General features: G+C 38.2%; 1 protein-coding gene across 5 annotated transcripts; it reads left to right on the forward strand.

Annotated features, from left to right (window-relative positions):
* Nucleotides 1-1,641: 1,641 nt before the first annotated feature.
* On the forward strand, nt 1,642-7,966 carry LOC112000032 (patatin-like protein 6). Of its 5 annotated transcripts, none has more exons than XR_010625698.1 (4): nt 1,642-3,317; nt 5,218-5,525; nt 6,794-7,077; nt 7,714-7,966. XR_010625698.1 is itself a non-coding variant. In XM_024032134.2 (2 exons), the coding sequence occupies exons 1-2, from the start codon at nt 2,175-2,177 to the stop codon at nt 5,485-5,487; spliced, it is 1,413 nt and encodes a 470-aa protein (XP_023887902.1). In that variant the 5' UTR covers nt 1,642-2,174; the 3' UTR covers nt 5,488-5,526. The 5 variants fall into 5 exon arrangements, 1 of the variants encoding a protein (XP_023887902.1); XR_010625699.1 differs by having other exon boundaries at nt 6,794-7,061; XR_002881675.2 differs by lacking the exon at nt 7,714-7,966 and adding an exon at nt 7,238-7,642.
* The last annotated feature ends 2,696 nt before the right edge of the window (nt 7,967-10,662 follow it).

The raw sequence follows: 10,662 nt of genomic DNA on the forward strand, positions 1-10,662 counted from the left end.
AAAGAAAGCAACTTTTAGGGGGTGTTTGGTAGAGTAGTTTGAAAATTGTTGTTTGTGATTTTTTGAAATACGTGTGGGTGAAAAAGTGTGTTGAAATGCGTGAAATGCAGTTTAAAAACTAAAAAATGTTATTTGAAAACACAAACCAAACGGACCCTTAACATTTCCACAAGTTTTCCAGCTTTTTTCTTCAACTCTGTAATTAAGTTTTTGTTTAATGTTATAAAATTCATCTTTTACTAAAAACATAATAATACTAGCATGCAGAAACAAAATATTAAAATCATTTTAAATTTTTCATTTTCATTGGTCAAGTTCCTTAAAGGTAAAAATTTTCATTAACAACATCAAAATTGAACAATAAAAAATTACTTAAAAAGGGTATCAACAAAAAAAAAAAAATTAATGACGAAAGATTTCCTTTTAAAATTGATTGAAACCGTATATTTTAAACTTTTAAAACTTTAAATTAATAATAATTATTATGGAGCGGACGCTTAACAGTTGAATACTATCATATTTATAAAAAAATTATAAAACACTTTTGTCATTTTAGTTCTTAATCATTAATTTATTAAATTATTTATCCTGTCAACTGTACTTTATATATTGGACACTAGTTTCATATGTACTATTTTCATATGTGGTACTAAACTTAAGGACAATGAACATAGTAACCAATTTGATAAAAAGTTTAAATTTTAAGGATTAAAAATGACCAAAAAAAAATTTCATAGACTAAAATGACAATTGACCTAAATTTAAAAGGTGTAATTTGTTTTCTATTTTTTATTTATTTAAATTTCAATGCAAGAACAATTAAGAATCTTAAATTACAACTAAAATTATTGATGGACCTAAATTTAAAAGGTGTAATTTGTTTTTTAGTTTTCTTTTTCAAATTTCAATGCAAGAACAATTAAGAATCTCAAATTACAACTAAAATGACAATTCTCCTAAATTTAAAAGGTGAAGTTTGTTTTTTAGTTTTCTTTTTTCAAATGTCAATGCAAGAACAATTAAGAATCTTAAATTACAATTCAGCCAAAAAAAAAAAAAAAAAAAAAAAGAAGAAGAAGGAAAAAACTACACAATAAAAAAAAAAAAAAAAAAAATCCTAATCCCGTACTATTCACGTTTACGGATTTACAGTTAAAATTCACCGTCATTTGAAAGAGTCCTCTAATCGGCCAAAACAAAAAACAAAATAAAAACAAAGCCCACTGTATCAGGTAATGACCTAACATAGACCCACTGTACCCGTCAGCACGTATACTACACTGGACCCCACCCTCAAGGGCAAATTCGTCTCAAAAAAATAAATTAAAAAAAAAAAAACAAACACAAATTTAGTGGGTCTCCACTCCTTCGCCGACTGGCGCTACTAAGTAGGTCCCACGCGTAACGACAAAGACGCGGGAGAGATGAAAGATAAAAAAAAAAAAAGGAAAATTGCGGTAATTGACCGTTGATCACGGACATAACAGAAGGGGGGGGTGAAATGAAAAATTAACCGTCTGATGAATCAGGGGAAAAACGGATTTGACCCGGGTCTGTACAACCGTCGGTGCCCCGTTAGTTTGAACCGAACTGAGTATTGTTGTGTAGTTAAGGTGGCCACATATATAGAGAGTAGCGCCTTTTACATATAAAACAGACATGCTCTGCAGCTGACTCAGTTCTTTGCCTCCTCCTCTGGCTTTTACTTTGTTTTTCTCTTTCTTTGTTATTTATTTATTTATTTTTTTTATTTCAAACGCTGTCGTTTGGAGATTGAGCGTTGCTTGTCAATATAAAAGTGATGTGGTATATTATAGAAAGTTCTAATTGACGAAGGGGTTTACGTTTTTAAAGTTGAGAATTTTGGAGTGTTTCTCTGAGAGTTTATTTTTTTTGGTCCAACAAAAAAATATACTGATGGTCGTGGGCGTGAATTTCAAGGGGCTATATGTTGTTGCCGAATTGAGCTGCGATAAAAGCTCGTTTCGTTCAGGCATGTTTGGAGAAGGTTTTTGATTTTTAGACTGAGAATTTCTTTTTAAGGTATCCAGGTGGGCATGCAAAGCCAAAAAAAGAAAAGAAAAAGAAAAACAAATTAAACTGAGGCTTTATTAGGTTCATCCAAACACCGAACAGAACAACACAGAGCCCAGAGCTTTTTATTTGTTTCTTCAATGGATTCGAATCAATCGGAAATGCAAGAACCGAGCATCGACACCGACAAGCTGAGCTACGAAATCTTCTCTATTCTAGAGACGAAGTTTCTGTTCGGCTACGACGACCAGAAGCTTTGGATCCCCAAGCAGATCGCTCCGGCAGCCGAGTCCAAGCCGGAAACTCAGCCTCAAGCTCAACCGCAACCGACGATGGTCGATAACGGCGTTTCGGCGATCAAGAACCAGAGAGGCAAAATATGCATTCTGAGCATCGACGGAGGAGGCATGCGAGGCATTCTCTCGGGTAAAGCCTTGGCCTATTTGGAACACGCGCTCAAGTTGAAATCCGGCAATCCAGACGCCAGAATCGCCGATTACTTCGACGTCGCAGCCGGCTCCGGCGTCGGTGGCATTTTCACCGCGATGCTCTTCGCTACAAAAGACCAGAACCGACCGATTTTCAAGGCGGAGGACACGTGGCGCTTCCTCGCTGAACAAGGAAAGCGATTTTACCGCCCTTCCCCTGGCTCTAGTTCTAATACCGGCGGCGGTTTTTTCCGTCGGCTAATTAGAGGCGGCTCGTCTAGTTCTACCGGTTCAGCTACAGCCGGTTTAGAAAAGGCGGTGAAAGAAGCTTTCGCAGACCAGAACCGGAGTTTAACGCTGAAAGACACGCTGAAACCGGTTTTAATCCCTTGCTACGACTTGTCCAGTACGGCGCCGTTTCTGTTTTCCAGAGCCGACGCGCTCGAGACAGATAGCTTCGACTTCAGGCTCTGGGAGGTGTGTCGTGCCACGTCAGCAGAACCGGGGGTGTTCGAACCGGTCCAAATGCGGTCCGTCGACGGTCAAACCAAGTGCGTGGCGGTCGACGGCGCCTTAGCTATGAGCAACCCGGCCGGTGCGGCGATTACGCACGTGCTACATAACAAACAAGAGTTCCCATTCGTGCGAGGCGTGGAGGACCTTTTGGTTCTCTCTATTGGAACGGGTCAGTTGGTGGAGACTAACTATGATTATGATCAGATCAAGAATTGGAGGGCCAAGGAGTGGGCTCGACCCATGGCTCGGATCTGTGGGGACGGCTCGGCCGACTTGGTGGACCAGTCCGTAGCCATGGCCTTTGGCCAGTGTCGAAGTACTAGTTACGTGCGCATTCAGGTAAAAACTTTATTTAAAAAAAAAAAAAAAACTCTCCGCACACAACAAACAATTGCACAAGTCAACCAGTTTATGAAATTGTGTACACTGTCATGTAATTATTTTTTTTCAACAAAAAAAACATAGCCAAAACGTTTACCTTACATGACATTAGATTATGACATTACATTATTATGAGCTTAGAGATGATATAATTGGTTTAGATTTTTGGTGTGTGTGACAGTGTTGGCCAGGCTGGTAAGGAGTAGTAGAATTTTGTTCTTTCATGGTGATAGTGATATACACATAAACGTATGTATATACATATACAGAATATAGGCTAACGTGCGCCGGAGTTTGGGTTCATGCAATTAATGTTGCTCGTTTGGCCTCGGATAATGAGGCCATTGCAACCCATGCGGTACAATGGGGCTCAGATTTTAGTGACCAATTTGGTGGGAGCAATGGGGGCGGGGGGGGGGACCTGTGTGGGTTTGTTTTTTGGGTGTTGGGTTGCACGTGATGGTGGGTTTGGAATTGGCACTGGTTTTTTTTTGGGGTTTTGGGTTAAACCCTGCAGTTTTAGCCAGAGTCCTTTACTTTAAATTCACTGTCTTCTGGTCTAAGTGTCAGTTACTTTTAAGCATTGACCCTAAAGTTGCTGGATTGTTTGTCCGAGAAATTCGGTTTGTTTTGGCTTTTGATTTAAGGGATTTAATTAGTCTTGTTTGCAGTTTTTGGTCAAGATGATAACATTCTTTGAACTTTTAATTGTATTTAACAAGATTTCTTTGAGTTCTTTAAAAGCATAATTGTATAGTACAATAGTTATTTAAGCTAGGGGAGTTCCCAACTTTATTCCTTAATATCAAACTCTATTTTATTCCCTATGAATTTCATTTTATGTTGGTAACCATAAAATTTTGTTACTACCACTAGTGTTAATTTTTTGGTACCAAATTTAACCGAATGAAACATAGCAAGTGGTCTTTTGTATGGATTATTTTGCCTGAAAGTGGATGGGAATGGCTGGAGAGCTGGGGTTTGGATTTACTAGGGAGTGAGAGACATCTGAGTGGTCATAATTTGCTATTCAGATTATTAGACACTCATAGGCTCTCTAAAGGGAAACATCAGACAAATTTCCATACATCACTTGCTTATTATGATATGGGCCAGCCATGCGCTGTCAATGTGCATGGACTTTGTCACTTGGGTTCTTGTTTTGCTATTTTATACTACCTAAATGCCAAGCCACTAGATTCTGCAGAAATGAGAGGAGGGTTTCCTCTAATTGGTCTTTTTCCATGAAGGTATTCAATGAATCAAGCAGACTTGTTATTAGTAGTTAACAAGTTTCTGGCACATGCAATATAGTATTACAGTGTCACTTTGAGAGGAAATTGGAGCTCCATTAGGTCCCTCCCCCCAAATAGAGGTGTCAACTATCACTTATTTAGTTCAATAACAATGCACCCTCCCAAATTGGTTCTAGCCCAAATAGTTTATGCTAGAGGTGTAGGTGGAGTAATGTGGTTCTCTCCTTCATATTTTTTGGTGATTAATATTTTGGTCCAAATCAATTATGCAACTAAGTTCTAGGTGGAGTATGAAATTGGTGGTATGATATTACTATGTATTTAATTTATTGCTGTTTGTGCTTTTGATTTTATGAGGACATACACATCTTTCTTTATGGTGGGAACAAGTTTTTATGGTCCTGAAACCTATATGCTTGGGTCATTGAATTCTAGAGTGTATGTTCTATCGAGTGGGTCTACTAAGTTCTGATTTCACTTTCTTGCATTCAAAGTAGTTATAACTCAATCATCAATCGAGAATTTTTGTTTTAATATAGCTATTAGTTGGATGGTATATCGTCTAATTGAAGCACATCTTTCTAATAAATGTGGTTTGACAGGCAAATGGGCTAAGCGAGGGACGGTGTGGGCTTAATGTGGATACAGACCCAAGTCCCAGCAATGTAAAGATGCTCATAGGACTGGCAGAGGAGATGCTAAAGCAGAAGAATGTTGAGTCAGTGCTCTTTGGAGGCAAGAGGCTTGGAGAGCAAAGTAATTTCGAGAAGCTTGACTGGTTTGCTGGAGAACTAGTGTTGGAGCATGAGAGGAGGAGTTGCAGAATAGCTCCCACTGTAGCTTTCAAACAAGCTACACCAAAACCCACCTAGTTTACTACTAGCAATATTAAAACCAACCAAAAGAAAAGGTAAGCACTCCCCTAATGCTACATTTTAATAAGTTTCATTCTTTTACATCAATTTCAAAGGAAGCATTATAGTGGACCATAATAGAATTAAAATGATCATTCTGCACAGAGTTTATCTTAAAATAATTAATACAGTAGAGAAATGCCACTTTAAAAAAAAAATAATAGTAGAAATGCCACTTAACTACCTCATAACTCATAAAAATTCATGTACTTTGGCTTCAATGCATATATGCCAAAAGAGTCTGGTTATAATGACATAATTCAATGGCAGTGTACCGTTTTACCATTACCTGCAAAATCTACCTTTCCAACTTTCAAAGGTCTCTATCTTCAAAAACTAATGTCACCTAACTGCAAATGAACACATTAATATATTGTACGAATTTAGAACTTCAATTTTTTTGTGATGCCTTATCTTCTTTGCAATACTGTTCAAATGTGTAAGGTTTGTAATAATAGACTATTCTAATCACCAGCAGATTTTGATATCATCAGTTTTCTGTATCCTGGTGGGTTCATTTTGTCATTTTTTCCTTTGCTTTTCATTAGACCAAACTTCATGACCACCATTTTTTGTTGTTTTGTTTGTTTAATAAAAAGTGTAAGGAACATCAAATATAAATATAAATGATGTGGGGATCTATGACCCCCCTGTTGTCAGTCTACCGACACTACTCTTGAAATAAGATGAGTGGTATTTCATTTGAAACGGTATATCTAAAAAATAGTTGAGAAAAAGGATGTTTTGGTCATTTGGTTGATACTCAAATCATCAGGGTGTCTAATAAAGGTGCTCCGTAGTCCTGAAAAAGGGTTTTTCCCATATGGTAGCATGGTTTGACTATTTGAACACAATTTACTACTATGCTCTTCGGGCTTTGGCCTATAGAATCACATATGTCTGTACAGGTAAGGGCAATTGGCACTCACAATATTTTTACCATATAAAGTCTCTAAATTGTTCTTACATCTCCAATGTGTCTAATAAATTACATGTTCTAAAAACTTAAGCCGTTAAAAAATGTTGAACTGTTTTGTTTGAAAACAAGGGAAAGTTTTGCCTTGAATAGTTCTTTACTTGTGTTACAAGATTCAACCTCATATTGTGCCTTTTATGTTAAATTTTCAAGTTTGAACTCTTCAAATACTCATGCTTTTCTTATTTGTTGTAATTTTCATGTCTTTCTTCCTAACTTTTACGCAATTCATATAGACTTTTCCATTTTCCAAATTTTCAATAATAATAATCTGTTTCTGAAATGCAGGTGAAAAATATAATTGAAATTTAAAAAAAAAAAAATGATGAAAGGAAAAAGAAAAGTAATTCAATAGCAGCTTTTACTTCTGGGAGTGAATATTGCAAAGACAAGAAGAGGTCGGGGAATTGAGTGAAAAGAACAAAAACTGTTAAAAGGGTAGAAGATCTTAGTGGATACTTTGCCAGCTATAGGACAAGCATTGTGGTGTCCACTCCAACTTTCTACAATGGCAGGCAACCAAGGAAAAAGGAAAATTTACTTCAAGCTTTTCAAGGTCAAACTAGTCTTAGGTGTGAATCTTTTGATTTCAAATTGAAAATGTCTGGGTGGGAAAATTGTTTCCATATTTCTTCCCATACCCTACCATTACTTCTTTCTTTCTTTTTTCTTTTTTTTTTTTTTTTTTTTTTTTTTTTTTTTTTTTTTTTTTTTTTTTTTTTTTCATCCTAGTCTCAAGAAACTTGAGTTTGGGACTTTGGGTGGTGGGCTATGATGAAAACCCAGAAACATGGCCGAAGTTCTTAGTCCTACTTTGGTCTTTTTTTTTTTCTTCAATATAGATAGTGGTGGAGAAAGAGATTCGAGATTGGGTATCTTTTTTAAGCAGCCGACCATTTCTCTTGGGATTGGGATTGATGGATAGACCAATATGGCGACAAGTTGTTGTTGGACCCTTTCCAAAACTTTTACATTTTAATTTTTTTTTTTTAAACTTATTCAACCTTTATTGTTATAGGTTTTGTGGGTCTAGTTGAATTTTCTATCTTGAAATGCTCATTTGATGTTACATTATTGTTATAAGCTGTAAATTTCTGTATGTTAAGAAGTGGTGGAGGTAGTTGATGTTTGGCTCAATTCTTTGTTTGTGATTGTTGTGTTCGCTTTCTCATGGTTTGGCTTTTCGTTGCCTCTCATTGACTATTTAGGTTTATTTAGCAAAGATTAGTGTGTGTACAAGACAAATGTGGATGTATTGGTGGGGGCGTTGACACCAACTCATGGATTATGCTCGTGCCTGCCTGCTTTTGGAAGAGCTCGCTCGCTTATTATATCTTCATGCAGTAGGGTCTACCAGTTTGCTGCATAAAAATCAAACAAGTTTATTGAGAAAAAAAAAATGTATCATTCTTTCTTATATATACAAATTGATAATATGGAAAAAGTTTTTTCCCAATTCCATTGAAATGCTCCAAATAAATTAAGATACTATGGGCACAGCCTTTAAAATTAATAACTGAAGTGGGGACTTGGCAAAACGATTAAATTAAAGAAGAAAAAAGCTTTAATTTTTTAGCTAAACGATAGCAAATATGATCGCAGTTGAAAGGTCAGCTATATGAATTTTATTTATTTTTTGGTGAATAGCCAGCTATGTGTTAGGAAGTACTTGCATGAGACTAAAAGGTATTATCAATTTCCTATCAATTTTGTGTACAGTGTACTAGTGATTATGTAGTATGCTAGTCTTGCTAGATATATGACGTCTCACCGAATCTTCTAGTATAGTATAAAAATCTTTCAATTGGTACTGGTAGGTATGAAATATGGATATGCGTATGGATTAGCTTTTGCTTAAAATTTATTTATTTTATGGAAACATGGCAAGAATACAATGTATTTATGAAGTTTCGAAGAATTATACTTAGCAAATAAACTAAAAAGTTAAAAAGAAAGAATTTAATCCAAACTCACACAAAGAAAATCATAGATGTGTCATGGATATATATATATATATATATATATTTATTTATTTGAGTTACATGACGTTACTATGTCACTTAACAACATTTACACTATTCCAAATATAGGGTTAAAGCATCTCCAACATCTCTATTTTCTCCTCCAAATTTGAAGAAAAAAAGTCATTTTAATGTTTTATATATCTACTTTTATAAATTTATTTAGACGAATTATCTATTATTTCTTGATTCCGTTTAAAATATTATTTATTTTTATTTGGTTTAAGATATATATATATATATATTAGGTCTAAATTGAAGTGTCACAATAGATATATATATATATATATATATATGTGGGGCCAGAAAATCGATTAGCCAAGGCTCACTTCAACCCAGGCCCAAATGGCCCACGCCGAGGACGCACGATGGGTCCGAGGGTGACCCTATCCTCGGTTGTCCGAGACCTCGGTACGGAGAAGGGCAAGCTCTGGGTGAACCGTCACCTCGGCATTGAATACGTTCACCTAACCCCTCTGGCCGCATTAATGGGGATGTAACCCCTTGCCAGGGCGACATCGATCAAGGCGAACCACTCAAGCACGGATACGACCTTTGATGGGATAGGCGGTTAGGGGGAAAGCCAATAGATGATCAACAGGAGGAAGAAGATGGGGATATATAAGAAATGTGAGCAAAATGTAAAGGGGGGTTTTTCTGGGGGGTGAGAGGGAGAAAAGCCTCCTCGGCCATGGGCCGAGGAGCATCCCCCAGTTGTAAACTGTTCTAAGTATTTTTTTCAATAAAAGAGAAAGGAGTTCATGCTTCGTGAACGCCGGCTAGCGCCTAAACCTTCGATCCACTCTCTACAAATTCATTGTTCTGGGTTCGTTGGGCCTTTAACCCATATCCTTTGGGCTAGAGCTACAAAAACTGACCCTACAATTGGCGCCGTCTGTGGGGAGGATTAGTGCACCGGCCGGCGCAACAGGCGATGGTTCTAAGTAATCGTTCTACGAAAGATTGGTGGTGATGCAAAAAAAAAAAAAAAAAAAAAAACACACACACACACACACTGCAGAAAGATAAAAGTTCGAGACGGAAGATTCAACAGCAAAGAAAGAAAGCTTGATATTATTTCATAAAAAGAAAAGTTACAAATTACAATCAGAGGCTCAGGCAGGCGTGCTTTAAAACTATTCCTACCAGCTAGTTCTACAATTAGAGGCCCAGGTGGACCCGTCCTAAAACTAGCTAGAGGGAAGTGTCAACCCGTGCTTTTGTTGGCATCAAGAGAATAGGAGAACTTGACAATAAAAGCAGGGAAGGGGGAGGGCCAGCTTGTTTCAAGGCCACCAACAACTCCTTTCTCGGTGCGGCGGAGCTTGAACAAAGCGAGGAGCAGATGCAGGGGCACCGGGATGCCTTCCCCTGTGATGTTCCCTTGATTCTCTCCACTCCTCACGAGCGTTGGCTGTTGGAGACGGCAACACCCGGGCACCAGCCATGACATAGGTTCGCGCGTCTCCTCCGTAGGGGGTGCGCTCTGGGGAGAGACGTTAGGTACTTCAACGACATCCCTCCGGGCCACTGTGTATGGCGCCATCGGGGTTACGCCTAGACTCTGCCGCACCAGAAGCCCAGTGAGGGCTACGGCCACAATGGCTCTTGGCACGGATGTCCTCACACCCGCCAAAAGCCGCCCCATGGCTACCAACTCCGGTCACAATTCCGGCGGGGTTATTAAAGGGGCTTGGGGAGCTGAAAGGGTGTGTTCTTTCTGTTTGTGTTGGGAGGTTCATGGAGTATGGAGAAACCATCCCCCCGGAAAGCCTTATATAGAGGATGAAGGTTGGTGACAATTAATCCACGCAGAATTCGAAAAGAGAGTTACCAGCAGGGCTAATAATGAAGCTACCAAATTCCAAGGGGGCCGTAGACCGTTGGACTTATGTTAATTCACGAGGACATTAATGAAGGAGTGTCTCGCGCACCGAAGCGTCAAGCGCGAAACACGAACGGCCAAGGGACGCTTCGTAAGTAAAAAAGATGGGGGCTCGAGCTGGAGGCGAGATCAACGCCACGTGTAAGATCATAATCCGACCCAAGGACAAACCCCTCCTTACAGAGAAATGAAAGAGTTAGACAGAACCAAGGCACTGCATGGTCCTCGGACTCAAGCCTATGGGGAAACTA

Source organism: Quercus suber, unplaced genomic scaffold, assembly GCF_002906115.3.
Source record: "Quercus suber isolate HL8 unplaced genomic scaffold, Cork oak 2.0 scaffold_616, whole genome shotgun sequence".
Lineage (NCBI taxonomy): Eukaryota > Viridiplantae > Streptophyta > Magnoliopsida > Fagales > Fagaceae > Quercus > Quercus suber.